This window comes from Tachypleus tridentatus, chromosome 13 (assembly GCF_004210375.1).
Source record: "Tachypleus tridentatus isolate NWPU-2018 chromosome 13, ASM421037v1, whole genome shotgun sequence".
Taxonomy (NCBI): domain Eukaryota; kingdom Metazoa; phylum Arthropoda; class Merostomata; order Xiphosura; family Limulidae; genus Tachypleus; species Tachypleus tridentatus.
This window is the reverse complement of record NC_134837.1, coordinates 212,861,990-212,882,252: the sequence shown is the minus strand read 5'-3', so window position 1 is coordinate 212,882,252 and position 20,263 is coordinate 212,861,990. Positions and strand designations below refer to the sequence as shown.

The window sequence follows — 20,263 nt, the reverse complement described above, 5'->3', positions numbered from 1 at the left end:
ATAATGGGACTGTATCTACGTTTATTTACACGTGGTGTTCTATAAAACTCAGATAACTGTGGTGAACAATGCTGCCAGTAGGGGCAATTTTATTTCTTGTCGTTTTTGAATTAGCAAGTCAACTGCAGTCTGGTCTGTGCCTGAGAAGCATAATTGGACAAACTACTGGACTGTTGGATCTTTGTTCATCTGTTACAAGTAAAATCATTTAGGATAGAAAGAAAAAAAATTCATATAAAACTGTAAGAAAATTGTTTACTTAGTCCGTGTAGGTTGCAAATAAAAGAAATAAAAACATCTCACCCGTTTAATTTTGTAAGAAGAAAATAAATAATATTTTAATTTTAAATTATCTTAATTATCTCTCTTGGTCCGAACAACCAAAATAAAAACTAGCATCTCAAGAATTATAAACTTCAAATTCTAATTGTAAAACATATGTTTTATTTCAATATAAAACTACATGCTTTATTAGTCGAACTATAGTGGTTAGGGCATTCGATTCAAGTTCGAATTCTGTCCCTGAACATTTTCTGTTCAGCTGTGGTTGCGTTCTAATGTTATAGGCAATCCTATTATTTGTTGGTGAAGAGTGAAGAGTAGCCGAAGAGTTTGCGGTGGGTGGGTTGATCAAATGCTTCCCCTCGAGCATAATTTTTTCTAATTAGGAACGATAGCGCAGATAACCCTGGAGTAGCTGTATGCAAAATTCCAAAAACTTATCTCTGAACTACCTGGTGGCAAATAAGGGAAATGCATTTTGAAATTAAAAGTGATACCGAAAAAAAGAACTTACTTATTTGATCAAACAACCACACAAAACTAACAAGAATATTTGAAAATTCCCTGAACTTTTTTATGTACAAGCCACTTGTAGAAGCGACATTCTACGTTAATGGTAAACAATCATTGCGAATTTAGCAGTCGGAATGAAAAGTAACAATGAATACTTGAATAATTTAATATATTTCTAGAGTAAGAACTTGCTTAATAAAATCAAATATTATTCTCAACATTCTAAGAAATCGAAATAATAATATTAATACCATATTAAAATATTCGAATTTGTCAATGAGTTAAAGCAATATAGACGCCCATAGATGGCACTCATTTCCAGTTTGTTTGTTTTTTACAAAAGAGGATTGAATGTGTGTTGTGTATTGAATAGCTTGGTATAAATACATGAAATTTAATCATAATAAATATAACTGTCATGTGTAAAATATATCAAAAGAATAGTGTTGAAAATGAAAAGTAGAATTTTCTTTAATTTTTTTTTTGCGAGACGTTGAGGAAGAAAAATTGGAGGATGAGGTTTGACTCTGAGAGGTTTTATCGTAATATTATTACTGCTATTAAATTATAGTCAGTCATGAATTTTAAAATATTGTGTGTTCAGGTTTACGTTTGTCTCTTCCCGACAAAAGTCAAGCAGTAGTATGATTTAATTAAAAGTAGAAGCACTCCACCAGATTATGTTCCTGAATTATATTGGAAACTAGTTTGAAGAATGAATTTTCTTGCATTGCTCGAGAGTGATGAATTTGGATGCGTGATTTCTCCTGTTGAACACTAACTAAACTATCGTACAATAAGCAACTGAAAGTAGGTTTTGCAAGGTTTTAGTAATGCACCAATGCCATGATATATGAATACTTTAGTATGTGAATTTTTGAGTTGTCATCATTTTGACAGAAAGAGTTTTCATGTGAAAAGTAACTTAGACTTTATAACTATGTTTTAAATGTTTTTATAAAATCTTCTGATTGCTTTATAATCATGATGTTGATAGGAATGGAGTAAAGAAAAGACATCCTTTGGTCAAATGACTTTGTAAACAATGAATGCAAATGAAGATTGATAGAATGTTAAGTTACAGTAGTAACTGGTATATAATCATTGTTACTTTAACCAAAGGTTTTTAAGGAATAATTTATATGATGTCACATCCTGATAAACAAATTAAAAAACTGTGTGAAATGTTGTAACTTGAAGGTTAAAATTATAACACTAGACTTAATAATGTAGCCTATTCGAGACCCATAACATCTTCATATCTGAACAGTATCTTACATACTTCTTATGGTGCAGTAAAATAATTTATAATTTTTAACTATAATTCTGGGGTTCAAGTTACATAAAATAAGAATCAGTCTAGTAGCTTTTCATCTCTGTATTTATCCAAACTTATTGCATCTATTTGTGATGAACCCATTCACATAACATTGTAAATTAATTTACTAAATAGTTGTAGCATATAATATCTAAATAAATCCTGCAATTGTAATTTTTTCTCCTGTATGACTGTATTGAATCATAAATGTTTGTTTTATATTTTTCATAGCATTGTATTACCAGAAACGTCTTGATTTTATAAAGGCAGTTTAAATCATTATCCAATTTTTCTTTTCCATATTTCATTATTTTCAGCAGAAGGACTAAAGAAAAGTAAAATTATTGTGTGTAATAGTTCCAGATTTTATTTTTCTTTTAAATTCACTAATGTTCAAGTATTTGCTATAACTGCAAAAAATAGTAAATTATTTATTTATTGTAAGGAACTCGTGTTTAATTTAGAAGTCTGACTTGTAGCTGTTTTTGTGTTAGCAAGAAAAGTAACATCACTAAAATGTTTATTAAGATCTTTTAGTTGCAACAGAAGAAAGGTAAAAATAATTTTGTGGTAGGGGGAGGAAAATACCTATTAGAGCCAAAGCAGAATAGCTATTTAAAATACAAAATTTTGGCCATGTTATGTGGCAAATTGAAAATATAAAATTGTACAGATGTTTTCAGAATGTTTTGGCTCTTTAAACTAACCATTCAGACTTAAATTTTAGTATATTTTATGAAAAAAAAAACAGGTGCTACTAATTATTCACTAAACTACCAAAAGAAAATATTTTATGAAACAAACTTTACAAGGTGGAGACTATTTTAAAACTTGTATTAAACCAGTTAGAATCTCTAAACTTTCTGATCTTCTAAGTTTAAACACTGTCTTAAATAGTTCCTGATAGCAGAAAGCAGTGATTGGTTCTTGTTAGATCAATTGGCCAATGGGTAGTGGAGATCAGTGGCAGTTCCGTTAGAAATTACTGTCTGATTTGCCAACTTGAACTCATTAATTGAAAGCAACATTGCCATGGCTGTAAGACAAACTGATAAGCAACTTTGTCTTTCAACTAGAGTAGCTTGCCACTTGTAGTTAAAACTAGTAACTCACTTGAATGCTTTTCTGCATCTAATCAGGGAATTATGAAAAAACAACATAATTTAAAAATTTTATTTTGTAAGTGAACAGGTGGAAAGCATGTATTAGAACCATATACTACAGATAAAGTACACATTTTATCATGGTTACAATAATCAACTAAATTTCATGTTATTTTTGTTTTTTAGATAGTTGTAGTGAGTATATGAGATTTTCCTACTTCTATACTATTTAATTTTTTCTGTAAAATATGTGTTTAGTAGTGTTTATCTTTACTTATATGTTTTTAAGGTCTTTGAGGATGGAAGATATTCATATATGTGGAGCTTGTAAAACCCATTTCACAAACATAGAAAGGTTCTTGTTGCACAAACATCATTGTCCACCACAAAAGAAGCTGCTTCAAATACCGAATACAGGTTTTACTTTACCTCTTCATTCATTTTGTGATAAAGGTTATGAAGATAACAGCTTCCTCGAACCTGTTCTTGCGAGCTCTGATGTACAAGAACAGGTGGTACGTGATTGTCCAACCAATGATAAAAGTGTTATAAATGAAATAAACTCACTTAGGTATGTGCAGATAAGAGAATTATACTTTACTCTTTATGATGTTAAATAATAATTTACCTAACTTAGCATGAAAGAAATGTTTTTAAAAGGTAACTGTATGAGTATCTATGCAAGTGTCTCAGATATTTTGTGTTAGTATGTCTTCAGAAAATGAATATTTCAACAGATTTTCTGTATTTATTTTTACTTATTTTCAGTAGTTGATTATATTTGCTTAAAAAAAAAAAGTCCCAGTATTTGGAAATCTTTATCTAAATTTCATTTCCCTTGTATAAAATGAACAGTTTTGTATAATGTAGTATTTTGTAGTGTATATGTTTCACATATGTGTGCATATATGTATGGGAAAATAAAGGTACCAGATTTAGTTATGCAATTTCTATTAAAAGGAATTAATTAAAAGTGTTTATACAGTTAAAAAAATTACTGATAAAAGCAATGCCTTACAAATAAAAGTAAGAATGAGAAATGTTTAATATCAGTAAATTCTTTTCAGACTTGATAAAGAGTAGCTTGATCACATGTACGTAAAATAATTTGCTCTTAGAAAAAACTTGTCTCAAGCCAAAAACTATTAGTCTTAACTATTCAACTTGTAATCATATCAATATTGATTATTAGAAAAGGTTTTGTTCACTTTTAAAGTTTGTATTATTCATTTGAGCAGTGGTAAAACTACATTCTTTAATTTTATTTTCAAAGAGTGTGTAACACCACTCTCCAGGATCACACATTTGTTGTTCAGGCTCCTTGTGTAACCTCGACCGTGGGATCTTCGGCTGATGGCATAATGAGTTTGTACAAATCAGCTATAAAACTGCACTCCACATTACAAGGTAAGCTTTCGTTTCTTACATGGAATGAAGGAGCAGTCTGAATATATAACAAAATACAGTTCAATGAGAAGTATGTGCAAGATTTCCAGTGTGTAGCAAAAATAGAGCTTCTTATGATCATTGTAAATTGGCTGACAGACCAGGATCTGAACCTACAGTAGAACCAACAACTAAGTTCTATACTTCCTGCATTACCTGATAAAAAAACACAACCTAAGTTTGGAAATTAGAGGAGTTTCCTTTAAAAAACTGGGCACGGCATGGGCAGATGGTTAGGACAGTCGACTTGTAACTTGAGGGTCACAGGTTCCAATGCTCATTGCACCAAACATGCTCACCCTTTTAGTCATGAGGGCATTATAAAGTGATGGTCAATTCCACTACTTCATTGGTGAAAGAGTAACCCAACAATTTGATGGGGGTGGGTGATGACTATCCATCTTTCCCCTAGTCTTACACTGCTAAATTAAGGACAGCTAGCACAGATAGGTCTCTTGTAGCTTTGATCGAAATTCAAAAAACAAACAAAAAATAAAACAAATCCTTTAAAAACCAAGTATCTCTTTTCTCTTCAAGCTTGCTTAATGATTTATGTATGACTATTAATCACCTAGTAAGGCACATTTGTTTTCTCAATTTGTATTGCTGCCTTTACCTGTAAGGAACTAGGTGAGAAGGAAACCCATGCCTTATCATCTTAACCATTGTATAGTTTTAAAAAACAGAACCAAATTTAAAGATTTAAGTGCTCCACTGGTTCACTTCAGAAAATACCTCTACTAATGTAGTAAAATAACAAGGAGTTGTGCACTACCCTAAACAACACCATCAACAGTTAATTTTTTGATAACAAAAATATTAAGAGGTCTATTAAATAAATGACTCAGAACTTCATTTTTGGATAAATTCTGAATTAAAGGTTCAAAAATCTTTGTTTCAAAAGAACTCCTTACTGCTTGATAAGGATACTGAATTAACATGCTGAGACAGTGTAGTTTTTAAAAATATATTCACTGTGTATAATTGAAGCATTAAATATTGTACACAAGTCTTTTGAATTATTGATTCAAATTATTAATTTCACTAATTTGAATGGAGTATTAGTGTAAAATATAAATTTGTATACCCATTAGAAGATTTTCAAAGCACAGAGGCAGATATTTATCAAGATTTCTAAAATGGACATTGTGCTTCCAGGTTGACATGTTATATACCTTACACACCAGGAGATTAAAATGGCATTATAAATTTAATTACAATCTGTAGGAACTTTATAATTTTTAAAATTAATTTTATGTACATTAACAAAACATTCAAAGATTACAACTTTCAGAAAGAATCTTCGATAGAAGTTTAGATAAATTAACTTACCTGAGATTCATATGAAATATTTTTCCATATTTTGTAAAGTGGGGAAATTTTATGCAGTTTTCAAAGAAGCTAATTTTCAAATGTTTTTAGTAGTGTAGAAGTAAAATGGGCCTGGCAAGATCTAGTAGTTAGTGTGTCATTTTGTGAACCTGAGGATCCATGGTTTATATTCCTATGCTGCAAAAAATTCATTCTGCACTTTGGGGCCATAGGTGCATTCAGATGTTGATTATATTATATTAATACAATTTTGGAGCCATATCAAATCGTTACAGCTCATGTTACAGTTTGGTCTTTCTCTATCTGACAATTGGGCATTTTAAGAAAAGCCCTGTAGTGTAGTTTCCATTTGAAAAGGATGCATCATAAGGCTATTATGTCCAAAACACATCCACTCTTACCTGCTGGATTTCCATATTCCATCTAACATGTAAGGCTGATAGTTTCCCAGGGCCCCTTTCAACAGTCTAATCACACACAATTTCATAGGTGAGTTGACTGGTATTTCTTCTTATGTGGAATAGAATGAATACTTATTTCATTTTCCATCTTTGTTATGTGATGGTGGAAATAATATATTGTGGAGTGGCTTGTGTATATGTGACTTGTGTCAAGTTTTTCAGGCAGAAATTCAGGTTGATTATGTTGTCTGGGCTTTTGCCTCTGATTATTATGTTTGTTTATGTTTATTAATGTAACTTATTATGGGTCTTGTTGTGCAAGATCTTGGGCTTCAAGTCACATTCCTTTGTTTCTATTAGGTACTATGGGTATTTTCATTTTGGGAATTGTAAATCCCGAATCTAAACATATTTTTATGATCTGAGTATATGAATATTTTCCATTAGAAAGGACTTTCATATTTATTTGCACCAAAGTAATCATTTTTCATTGGTACCACACTATGCTCAAAATTCCAAGTAGTGTCAAAATGTGGTTCTGATACAAGTCATTCCTTTGAAATTTTACACAATTCAAGGTATTCATTAAAAATTGTTTTAAATTATGTAATGTGGGAGGGAGAACCCATTGAAGTTCCATTGCTCATTTACTGTAGGTCTAAGACTTGACAGTGGCTGCTTTTAATAACTGCTTTCCCTCAGGTGTGACAGCTCGAAAGTAGAAACATCTTGTACAGGTAATTCTTGTGTATCTTTGTAAAAATGTTCACAATACCCACAAAAATTATATAGACAAGACATTGAAGTGAAATACCTAAATGGAAAGTATTAAAACATATGTTTACACATTTATATTTTCTTGTTACTTTGTAGGAAAATCACATCAGGTAAAGAAATACAAGTGCACATTCAGAAACTGTTTATTCACCTCAGCTTATCCAAAAGACTTCCAGAGACACCAGAGAACCCACTCAGGTGAAAAACCTTTCACTTGTGAAGAATGTGGGAAAAGGTTCAGTCGGTCAGACAAAGTGAAGGCTCACAAGAAAACTCATACTGAAGAAAGACCTTTCAAATGCACTGAATGTAAGTTGTGCTTTTAACATTTAGATATCTATTGATCTTATATCTGAAATATATGTATATATGGAAGAAAACTTTTTTGGAATAGATGGTTTAAATTTAAATAAGGTAGAAACTGGCTTGTTGTCTAAGGCTATTATCTCAAATGTAAGGAAAGTTTTAAACTAAACTAGATTGTGATGAGGGTCATAGAAACTTAATACAAAAGGAATAAAAACAGAGAAATGTTGAGTAAAGGAAATGATTATACAAGTAGTTATAAGAATAGGACTAATTTTTACTATTGTAATGCTATAAGTATAATAAAAAAAATAATGACCTTAGAGCACTGGTAGGAATGAAGAATTTTAATATAATGGGAACAACTGAAACATGGTTAAACGTAGATGATTTTGATGACAGTTTCTTTGAAATACAGGGTTATGGCTATTTAAAAGAGATAGAGTACTGAAGAAAGGAGAAAAGTAGCTTTATGTGTAATATGAGTTACATTATGTTGTGGTTGAGGATATCAAATATAAGATGAAGAAGACTGAATCTACATGTGTTTCTGTTAGTGGGTATAAAGGGAAAAGGATTTAGCTAGGAATTTGTTTCAGACCACCAAATAATATAGGTAAAATTAATGAGAAACTATATATAGTGGATGTAATATTTCAGCCGTTAATGAAGTCATAATTATGAGTGATTTTAATTTTAGGCATGCAGATTAAGTCAAACCATAAGGGAAAAAGGTTCTTAGAAACAATTCAGGAATGCTGTCTTTGCCAATTAGTCAAGGAACCTACCAGAAATAATGCTATTTTGGATTTATTGTTAACTTCACAAATATTGAAATAATTGAGACTGTAGAAATTTGGAAACATCTGGGAGTAAGTGATCATTGGTCTGTTAGGAGAATACATCCTTTATTATCCTGAAGAAGAATGGTCAACTATCTGAAAGCACTCGAGTTTTGGGTCATGTTTTGAAAGTGATCCTGCATGCTAATACTTAACCTGAATTGATCTATTTTTTTGCTACATATGGAGATAAGGAACAATGATATTTTGGTTGCAAATTTAAAAAAAAATTGAATTTTTAAATATTACAAATGAATATATTCCTGACAGAAAGAAAAGGATAGCTGTAACTAAATAACCAGGTTGGATCACAAAGAATTTAAGAGATAGAATTAAAGAAAAGTATCACAAGTGTAAGAAAGTTAAATCGACTATTGTAAAAGAAGATTGACAAATTTTAGAAAACCAAGAAAGTTGGTGAAATAGAAATTTAAGACATTAAAAATGATTTATGATAAAAGTTTGGATGGAAATGTAAAAATTACCAGTAAGGATTTCTTTAAATACTTTAAGGGTAAATAAAATGTTGAATCATTGTAGGACCCTTGAAGGGTGATAAAGGAAGGTTATTATATAATTATTATGAGAAAGTTGGGTTACAGAATTCTACTTTTTATTTAGTATTTACTAATGAATATTTGAGCAATATTCCACAATTTGAACAGTTGATAAATAACAATGCAATCAAACAAGATGACTGCATTAATTCTGAGCTGGTTAAGAAACAAATTGTGGAGTTTGAACAAATAATAAAGCTCCTGGGCCAGATATTTCCATAAGGGTTTTAAAGAAGGTTAAAGATTGGTGTGAGCTGCTTACTACTATTTTTTGCCAGTTCTTGAATAGTGGGCAGGGTATCAGAAGATTGGACATTAGCTAATGTAACTCCTCTTTTCAAGGGAGGTGAAAAAATTGTCCCAGTAATTATAGATCAATTAGTCTTACATCTGTTTTGGTTAAACTTTGGAAAGTCTGTTAAAAGATGTTTTGTAAAGTCATTTTAAACAATTAGAATTTTCTTGGATAATCAACATGGCTTCAATAAGGAAAAAATCTTGCCTTACAAATCTTTTGACATTGTTTGTAAAAGTTACTGCTTATGTAGATGAAAACAAGGGTGTAGATTTGGACTTTTGGAAAACCTTTTACGAGGTGTCACATAAGACTTGTAAAAGCAATCTCTGTAGGTGTGGGAGATAAGTTAACAAATTGGATAAAAGAGTGGTTAGATGAAAAAAAGCAGAGGGTTGATACAAATGGAGTTCAATCAAATTGGATTAGTCTCACAAGTGGGGGTACCTCATGACTCAGAATATTTATTCTTTTTGATTTGCATCAAAGGCATATATGAAGAAATAGTCAATAAATTACTTTAGTTTGCTGTTGATATTGCTAGCTGTGAAGAGTATGCTTCTGATTTATAAAAGGATTTAGGCCATTTAGAGAGTTAGATGAATAAATGGCAGATTGGTTTTAAATTGTTACAAATGCATCCAAGTTGTGTGTTGTTACTAGTAGTACAGCAAATAGGAATTTAGACTGTATCTAAAGGAATAATGAATTCAAGTCTAAAGAGGTTATAATTTCATTGTACTGGTTGCTGGTTAGGCTATGTTTGAAGTATTGTATTCAGTCTTTGGCTCCTTACCTCAAGAAGGACATTAAATTGTGAGATATGAGAGGGTTATGAGAATAGTATCTAGGATTGAGGTGTTATCGTATGAGAAGAAGATAAGATCTCTAAAACTGTTTCCTCTTGAAAAAAAGAAGACTTAGAAGGGATCTTATGATTGAGGTGCTTAAGATTGCTGAGGGAATTAATCATGGTGATGAATCATCCTTTTCCTTACTTAACGGTGAGAATAGTAGGACTAGGAGACACAGATATAAATTTTGGTAGGGTAGAAATTATCTTCAGCTAAGACAGTTTTATTTTTATAGCAGGTTGTTTGGCTTTTGGAAGAGGTTGCCTTTAGATGTCGTGGGAGCAGTAAATTTAAATGAGTTTAATAGCCAGCTTGATAATTATTTGAATGATAATGGCTAACTTTGAGGTAATTTTTCTCTATTTTTTTAATAGTTTTAGTGTAGTTTAGAGAATGAAACAGCCCAAATGAACCAATATGTCCCTCATTGTCTCAAAACATAATGTTATCTGTCTATCTATCAATATATATGTTGATTTTATGGATTATTATAGCATATTTGCAAATAATACGTCGAGAAAATTTAAATTTTGTTCCACAGATGTATAAATCTTTTTTTCTTCCTGTTCTTTTAGTGACAAAAGTTGAAAAAACATGATTTTGCAAAAATTCATTCAAAACTCTTTAGTGAAGTTTTGTTTTTTTCTTTGGATGTACAAGTTGAAATATGTATTGGGAATAAAGCAATATTATTTAAAAAGGTAATATTTTCTTATAACCAGTTCTAAACATCCAATTTACCAATACATAAGGTAGCTATAGTTATGTACAGGTCTTTAAATATGACTATTGTGATATTTATCTCTAAATGTAGAAAATTCAAAGCATTTTTAAGTGCAGACGAATTTTCATGTGGAAGTTTTGAATGAAACATAAAATATGTGGTGTGTGTGTGTATATGTATGTAGTGCACTTACCTTTATTAAAGCTCCTAAAAACTATCAAACTATAATACCTGTGACTGAACTATGATATTAGGAAAGGGCGTGTGCATATGTGTATTCCAAATATCCACGAAGGACTGAGAGTCTTGGGACTGGATTAAGAAGAAAGATCCGTAACTGGATCAGAGGCTTTTTAGTAATGAAAATATAACATTTTTTCATGTTTGTTTTTTCAATATTTTGTATAGAATTACATTTGATAACTTGTAATTGACGAATTGATCACCAGGCCATATAAAGTGGCAGACACAGACTAGGTGTGTAGCTGTCTAATTCAGTCTGGGATCACAGCACCTTTTAGTTTGTGTAAAGCTAATACTACAAATAAACTTTATTTTTATAAGAGATGAACAAAACTTTCATGCATAATATATCTTTAGATATTCAGAAGATATTAATTTTGAGTGATATCTTTGTATTATTACTATCAGCTTCTCACATTATTCTGTAGCATTAAGTTGTTTTTTTGTTAAATGGTTTGTTGACAATCTTATTCAGAGTTGTGTTTCCATATGCAGTCAGACTCATAACCTGCCAGGTTATTAAAATTCAAATCTGTTGTTTTCATTACTGCTCAACAATAATGAACATTGAACTTTTTATTTATTTTAATGAAAGGACATATTTTCATAACAGAGAATTAGTTAAGTACACCTTTGGGTTCTTTTCTATTATCTGAAATTTAAATGTCAATTGTTTTCCTTGTTCCACTCTTGAATATTTTAATTAAATGTGAAAAAAGTTTTCTTTCTTTCATGGAATGAATTATTTGGCTTTAAGAAGACCAGATATGAAAGAGGTATAATACAAATTAGTGATAAGAATTTGAGTAACAATATTTATCTATTTCTTCAAAATTCAAAACTGTTGTTTTTATTACTGGTTAACAGTTATAGGTTAAGAATAAAAAAACATTGAAGTTTTATTAGTTTTTGTTTTCTTTTTAATGGAAGTTGACATAACTGTAACAGAAACTAATTTTTTTTGGCCATAAAGAATATAATAGGGGTAGATAAATAGGTTAAGATTTTTGTTTAAATAATAAAAACAACCATTTTCTCATTAGTTTCCTCATTTAGTAGGAGTTGTTACCAACTTCGATTGTTTTATATTTTAAAATTAAATATTTTTCTGTCTATTCTCAAATGTTTGATTGCATCACCATCTATTCAATTACTGTATTTAGTGTTTGAGCAAAATATAAATTATGCTCAATATTCAATTTTTTATGAGTCTATTCTCAAAAGTTTGGCCACTCAAGTGGCACAGCAGTATGTCTGCAGACTTTCAACTCTAAAATCCAGGTTTCTATACCATTGGTGAACAGAACACAAATGGCCCATTGTATAGATTTATGCTTAACAACAAACAAATAAACAAATCAAATGTTTCATTGAAGTACCACCTGTGTGGAGACTGTATACACCACAGTAAATATATATGTATTTACTGTTTGAGCAACATTTAAGCTGTGCTCTTTAAAATAGAGAAAGAGCTACTTTCTTTTTGGTTTCTGAAAATATTTGATGGAAAATTGGGAGTACTTGTTGTCTGGCCTCTAAAGTTTTGATTTAATTATCTGATTTAAGTTTTCATTACAGATGTTTATGAACTTGGAAGAATGGTTTGACTTCTTTCCATGTAATGAATTCTTTCATTTTAGCTTGTATAGTTGTGATATATTTTTAACTTTGATACTTGAGGAGATGTCTGATGGAAGTGGGGATTAGAAGTCATGTTAAAATCAGTTTGCAGAGAATCTTGCATGGCAGTGAGTTGAGATAAAGAAAAGTCTTTTTTTTTTTAGTGCATTTTGACTTAATTATCACGCTGAAAATGATTTCAGACTAATTGAAATAATGCATTGCTTTCTTTGATTATTAGTTTGTTCTTTTAATCAATAGTAGTTTTGTTGGATTTTATGGAGAGCTGTAAACTAAGATATTTTAGTTTCAGCACTACTAAACGTTTATGTGTGTGTGTGTGTGTGTATATATATATATGTATACAAGTTGAAAAATGGAAAAATGAAAGCTTAAATTTGTAGTAATTTGAGATATCAGCTGTGACACAGTAGAGATTTTTATATTCTGAGAAGGAATGGTCAGTTCCTTCACAATAATTGGTTAAGAAACATAGCAGCCATCTATAAAGTAAAGTTTTTACACTCATAGAAAATAAATATTATGTCAACCATGGTAAAAAAAAAGTAAAATTGTAAATATCTGATGTAATGAAAATTCTATCTTACCTAATGTAAGTAATTCGTGTGAAAATGTGTTAATGATGAAAGAGTAATATGTTTTTTTAATTGTGAACATAGTCTCAGTTTAATTTATTTTCATATATTCATTATTTCTTAATATAAACCTACAACTAATTTTGTTCAGTTACTTGTGTAGTGATAACATTTTTAACCACTTCATTAATGTTTTAACGTGTCTTGCAGGTAGTTATGCAGCAAAGGACAATGGTAGCTTAACAAAACACCTTCGAACTCACACCAATGAGAAACCGTACAAGTAAGAAATTAGTTTACTTAATCTGTAATATAATTAAAAAAAAACAAAACTAGATATAAAAGTTCCAGAATGCCCATTTTCATCATGATTAGTTTTTATTGTATTTAAATTATGTTATATAATGGAGATTTTTTTCTATCAGCCCTCTATCATAACTAGATGATTAGTAATTCAGATACTAATGTGGCTGAAACAAAGACTTAAAGATTTCACAGTTTACAGAAAGCAAAGCTTTGTGTTAAGGAACTTAAAAGTTTTAAATTCTGTTTTAATACAGGTGTTTAGTTGTACGTCTGTGTTCCTTTTCTGTGTGTTACCTTCTTGGTTACACAGAACTGGCTTTAGACAAAATCATGGCTTGTGTGAACATTTCATATAGTGCCCCTTCCCTGTAAAATTGACAAGAACTGCTAATTGCAATGTTGGATTTGAAGTTTCTTGGTGTGGGTATCCTTTGTTTATTTCAAGGGCCTCTGTGTTTATATTTCATTTCTTATTTAGCTTTTTTGTATGTGATTTCATATTAATTATTGCAACTATGTATATTTTTAAACTTTTTCAAGCTACATATAATTTATTATTAATTGTTTTAATATTTCTCATTCCTCTTCATGTATTGTTCACTCTTTTCTTTATTAATTGTTTAAATTTCTTTTTATAATGATTATAAGGCACAAACATTCGTAAAATTATAAAAAAAGTTTGGTACATCCATCACAATTTTATTCTGTATATCTAAAAATAAAATGTTAAACATTACTCCAGATGCAAGATTTGTCCATACAGTTGTCGTAGTTCCAGTCAGTTATCAGTTCACATACGCACTCACACGGGGGACAAGCCATTCCAATGTGCTCTCTGTGACACTAAGTTCAAAATCAACTCTGACCTGAAGCGACACATGAGAATTCATACTGGAGAGAAACCCTATAAATGTGATACGTGCCCCTACTCTTGTGCAATAAAAGGTAAAGATTTCTTGAGGCTTTAGCAAGATTCTATTTTACTAAACTATCAAATAATAAAACTAGTGACACAGTTGATTATCTAAGTTGGTATGTACAGCTAGCAAGGTTGTTTAACTTGCTAAGTAGATATTGTGATGTCTGTGACACACTTTGTTTTATCTAAGTTTGAGTTTGTGATAATGGTGGACATTGGAGATTCTGCATTAGTGTTGAATATCTATTTAATCTCACATCTTTGAGATCAAACACTGCATTTATTTATTATATTTTATGCCAGTAGTTGCTAACTGTTGGTCTGCAAAAAAAATCCAATGAAATAAAGAGAAGAAATGTGTGGTTCTGATACCAATAACAATTTAAAATATATCTAATTTTTTCTGATTGAATACTTGTACTATTGTACTTATTTTGACAATGCTATCTATAACTGTTCAGAGTTTGTGTATTTCTTATATTTATAGTGTAAATTGCTGTACTGTCATATATTTTTTACAATGATTCATAACTTTTATATTTACAAATATTTACTTTGGAATGAATGATAGTTGGGAAAAGTGTTCTTTAATCCACTCTGTCTCTTTTTAAGATTGGTTCACACTGCTACTGGAATAAACTCCACACCTTTTGAGCATAAGTGTACTCTTGTTTAAGAATAATAGTTAAGACCTAAATATGAACCACTTGTGGCTGTGATATACTATCAGCAGTTAACTTTCTTTAGTAAAAGGGGGAGGGTAAGCTTACCTCTCTAAACACAGTCCTTCTCTCCCTATTTTGCTTTTCCATATTTAAAGGTTATATTTCTAAACAAGCAAAAGTACCCATTCCCAATGACAGGAAAAGTTTAAGTCAATCTATCAGTTTAAAATTATTTCATTGCCTTTAAAAAGAAATTGTGTTATCAAAACTCTGAATTACTTATACCACCTATTTTTTAACTTTCATATCTTTGTCCCCTATGCAGTTAACTCTACATATCATTCAGATCCAAAACTCTGAATTACTTATACCACTCACTGCAAAAAATAATTGTTGAATATATCAGTCATGCTAAGAACCACTCAACAATACATGCACATTTTTGTTGTTTAAGTTACGTCAGATTTTGGTATATGAATGATACTGTGATTAGTTCCTAACAATACATGTACAATATCCTGTTTGTGATACAAAATTTGGTATTAACATTATCATGACTGTTCTTCCACCATTTTAAAAGTGAATGTTGAGCTTTGTCTGCTTGTGGAGATTTTTAAAAGGGGAACAGGTGGATGCTCAGACAGACATCACGGTTCACAATATGTATATAAGATTATAATTGTTAGTGTGAAGAAAGTTCATGGCATAAACAGTCATAACTTTTTTGTAGTGGGGGAGGGACATTCATTTTGTAACAAAATGTTCCTTAGTATCATTGTGTATTGAATATAATCGAGTCAATCAAGCATTTATTAATTGAATTATTTTGACCTGAAATACAAAAGTGAACAATTTTTTTTGAGGTAGAAGTAATTGTAAAATATGGTTTGGACTTTTTGAGTAATTCATCTTTGTACATTATGGGTTTTATGTTTTGTGAATTAACTCCTTAATGTACAAGAGTGTAGATGTTTCCTGGAAATTAAAATTTCACTTAAATATTTGTAAGTATGAATCCCAATGCAAGTTCCTTGTACAAGTGCAATAGAAGTGCTGTTACATCATGAACAGTTCAAATATTCTTACAAATTATAGATTGTGTAGTTTTACTGCTAGAAGTCCTTGTTTGTGTATTTACTTTGGTGAACTATTTTTGGGCAGTTTTATTCTTTTTTTTGAAGTACTTCAGAAATTATTTTATCTTTAGCAGTGTGTTTAATTAGAATGGTAGCAATGTTAATGACTTAAGTATTTGTATCCTAACTTGTTTTTTTTTTCAGCAAACTTGAAAACACACGTACGAATGATTCACTTGATGGACAATCCTTTGAAATGTTCCAAGTGTGATTTTGCCACCCCGTCCCGTCGAGCGTTACGGGAGCATGAACAGGAACATAGAGATAAAACTCAACGTTGCAAACACTGTAACTATTTAACTCCTTCTCTCACGGCCCTTAACGTCCACCTGAGGATTCACAGTAAGGATAAGTTCTTTAATTGTGACTACTGTTCATGCAGTTCATAGTTTTTTCTTGTGCTTCTAATGTTCACAAAATGCTTCACAAATCCTAATGGAGAGTCAACTCAACATCTCAAAAAATGTGACCAAGTCTGATAGTTATGAAACAATACTGTCACGTTATGAAGCAACTATTTGATTCGATTGCTTACTGAAACACTTAAGCTTTATTAGCATTTAGACACTATTTTTAAGAACTTGAAAACTTGACAGTAATTGAGAACAAGTTATTTTATTTGATTATAATTATATACACACACATTTACATTAGATACTAGAAACCACTAGGTTTCTTTTTTCATTTCCGTTGTTACTGAGAATTTACAAATGTGTTTTTTCTGGATTACACTTATGAAACTATCTTCTTTAAATTGCCTCTGTAAGTATGACTGCTTTTGTGCTTTGCCTCAAAAACCTGAAAAATAATGACACACACACACACACACACACACACATTAGAAATATGAGATTAAATGCATCAGTTATCAGTAAATTAAATGTTTTAGTGTAAAAATCTTAATTTCAGTTTTACATTGAAATATTGGTAAGATGGTATCTTTTGTTTTCAACAGAAGAAGTTAAAACTCACTGCAGAAGACACCATCTGCTTCAGTAGATGCCATGAGACTCAACAAGATTTTGTCTCATTCTGTTTTCAAAATGGTAACCACCAGAAATGATGAATTCTATTTCAGTTACTCAAACTGAAACAAACGCTGTTTGTTAGGACACATCTTTTTTTTTTTTTTTTTGCAAAAATTTTTTGGGTTCTGAAATTGGTGGTAGGGACAGTTTGTTTCTTGTAAAAGTTTTACATTTCAAAGCAGGGTGAGGAGAGGATAATCGTATTTAAATATTCTAGTGCAACTCTGAAGAAGAGCTCTGTTTCCTTAATTTCTAATTATTCATTAGTGACGTGTGGAAAACCAAATGAATGGGTGAGGGAAAAAAAAAGTAAAAATAGAGATCCCTTCTTTTCTGCATGGTTATCATCTGAGTTCTTGTCTGTAGTCCACAAGTATATAAAAATTGTAATGATTTTTAAATGAGTACCAAACATTGGTGCTTTTGAATAGTTCACTACTTTTCTTCAGGAGAATAAAGATTTATTGTATGTTGAACTATTTATCCCAACTTTAATTGTAATTTTTACCCCACCATGCATATTTCAACCAATCAGTTAACAGTCAAAAGATAATTTTATGTGCAGGGTTTATTAGGACTAATATACGTAATTTAATTCAGCAAGATATTTTTTTACCCTTATATCTTATTAATAAATAGTTGTAACTTTATAGTTTATTTAAAGCACAAGTATAAATGTTGTTATTCACTAGGTAATTTACCCCTTCATATCAAGAAAAATCACCTCAAAAAGATTGGAAAAGGTCCAGCCAGAAGATTATCTGTTGAGAAGAATTTATCAATTAATTCTCAAACTAAATACAAGAAAAATAGAAAGATCTCAGATGGTATACTTTTTAAGTGTGAACAATGTGGAAAAAACTTCAAGGGAAAAGATACCTATCAAAATCATTTAAAGACTCACAGAAGCTGTGAGGGCTCATTTGACAATTGTTCGGGAGTGGGTGATACTATCTGTGATGTGATATGCTCTTCTGAAAGCTCAGATTTAAGTACTACTAGTTCTCACAGTAGATGTTTCCAATCTGGAAACACTCAAGTGACAACAGCTTCTCTCACTGTGCATTTGGCTGTTCCAAACTCTCGTGTTTTGGAAAGCACTCCACTTGATTCTCCAAACTGTAGTGTTCCCCAAGCCACCATGAATAATGTAACATCTGTTACCTTAGCACAGACACATCCAACAGCCAGCTCTCGTAAAACATCTGAGAATACAATGTCAGAAATGTCATTCAAAGTTCAGGATGGTGTGCAATCTGATATCAGTACACCTGTCTTTGTGATTCCCATTTCTGGTGAAGATGGAACTTTGCTGTTTTCAACTAATGATGGCTTGATTGACAAGTCTTTAACAAGCAATAACAATAATAGCAATAACAAACCACAAGTTTCCTCAAACCATGGAAGAAATACAGCATCAAACTGTCAAATGAATGAATCCTCCACTACAGCAAGAAGTAATTCAAGTGAAGGGAATTTTCACTTAGATAAACTAGGAAGCATTACTCAGCAACAAAGTCAGAGTAACTCTACAAATAACATAAGGAATGAGCAGCTAGCCAATTTATTTTCACATAATTATAGTCAACACGAATTTTGTCATGGTATAAAGGTTGTGACTTCATGCCCCACTTTTTCTAGTTCTCATAACAATCCTACAACCATATGGTCATCAAGTTCTCAGCCTTCTCAAGTATTCCACATAAACAGTTCGACTCCTGATGCCACCAACTCTGGAATTATGGTGCAACATGGCAGTCTGGAATCTGGAACAACTATTTTGTACCATGTTCAAACAGATGGCGGAGGTTCAGTCATCATTCCATTTCTTTCCTTCAACCAAGAAGGAGTTTCTGGAATAAGACCAGAACCTGGATTTTTGATTCCACAGTTTACAGAGCCTTCTGGTCTGAGTCAGCAATCCCTTCTTCCTAGCGTTCAGTATTTGGTTTCACATCCAGTCATCCAACCAGAACAAGTAGTGCAGGTAGACGTTGCAGGAATTCATTTTCCCACTACTAGTTCTTCTGTTTCCTCTGGTTCCTTACAGATACCAAACAGTGTTCCTATAGGTCTTCCTTCTATTGAATTATCCCAACAGCTGGGAATTATTGAGCAATTTGGTGTTCATTCTGACAAAGAATCAGTTACCAGAGCTGTAGGGTGTATGGGAGTTGAAATGTTTCCTAGCAACCAAGCATCAAACAGCACAACTGAAGTAGTAACTTCACCCAGACTTTCTCACCCATTTATTTTAACATCATCATCAGACATTTCTCAAACCATTGTAACAAATGCAGACATTCCTGGATTAATGCTCCAGCCTGTATCAAATCTTCAGAACTTCACCAGTGTAACTACACCACCATTGGAAACACTAAACATGAATGGATATAACAATATCATGCGTTATGTTGGAGTAGCTACACCTGTTTCTTTAGGGACCACATGTGTACTGGCAGATTCATCCTTATTGAAATCGAACATTTTATCCACCATGGAGTCAGTAACTGGAACTCAAAATTGTTTCAGAAGAAGTATTGGTGGAGGTTCTTTGGTCCCAGCCTCAAATTTTGGATACAAGATAACTAGTTCATGATGTACTTACTGCTCATGGGTTTTTTAAATTTGAAAGGAAATAAATTATGACATTTTAATACTTTAATAAGAGATAAATACATGGATGTGCAAATTATTTTGTAGTTTTGTAATTGCTGTATTACGAAGTTGAATATTTATACAAATATTTTTAATACAAAAATAAATAATATATATATAAATCATTCGTCTAGTTTTATTTTTTAAAAAAACTACTTGTACTAGACTCGTAATCCGAGGATTGCGGATTCGATTTGTCGTGACACTAAACATGCTCGCCCTTTCAGTTGTGGGGATGTTATAAACTGATGGTCAATCCCACTATTTGTTGGTAAAAGAGTAGCCCAAAAGTTGGTGGTAGGTGGTGATGGCTAACTGCCTTCCCTCTCGTCTTACACTACT

The 20,263-nt window shown here is 31.2% G+C and overlaps 1 protein-coding gene across 4 annotated transcripts; it reads left to right on the top strand.

The window, feature by feature from the left end:
- Positions 1-1,110: 1,110 nt before the first annotated feature.
- On the top strand, positions 1,111-20,043 carry LOC143237981 (uncharacterized). Of its 4 annotated transcripts, none has more exons than XM_076477814.1 (8): positions 1,111-1,605; positions 3,506-3,787; positions 4,490-4,623; positions 7,269-7,481; positions 13,420-13,492; positions 14,258-14,460; positions 16,380-16,577; positions 17,956-20,043. In XM_076477814.1, the coding sequence occupies exons 2-8, from the start codon at positions 3,516-3,518 to the stop codon at positions 19,860-19,862; spliced, it is 3,000 nt and encodes a 999-aa protein (XP_076333929.1). In that variant the 5' UTR covers positions 1,111-1,605; positions 3,506-3,515; the 3' UTR covers positions 19,863-20,043. The 4 variants fall into 4 exon arrangements, with proteins under 4 accessions (XP_076333929.1, XP_076333928.1, XP_076333931.1 ...); XM_076477813.1 differs by having other exon boundaries at positions 1,125-1,314; XM_076477816.1 differs by lacking the exon at positions 1,111-1,605 and having other exon boundaries at positions 3,633-3,731.
- Positions 20,044-20,263: the final 220 nt, after the last annotated feature.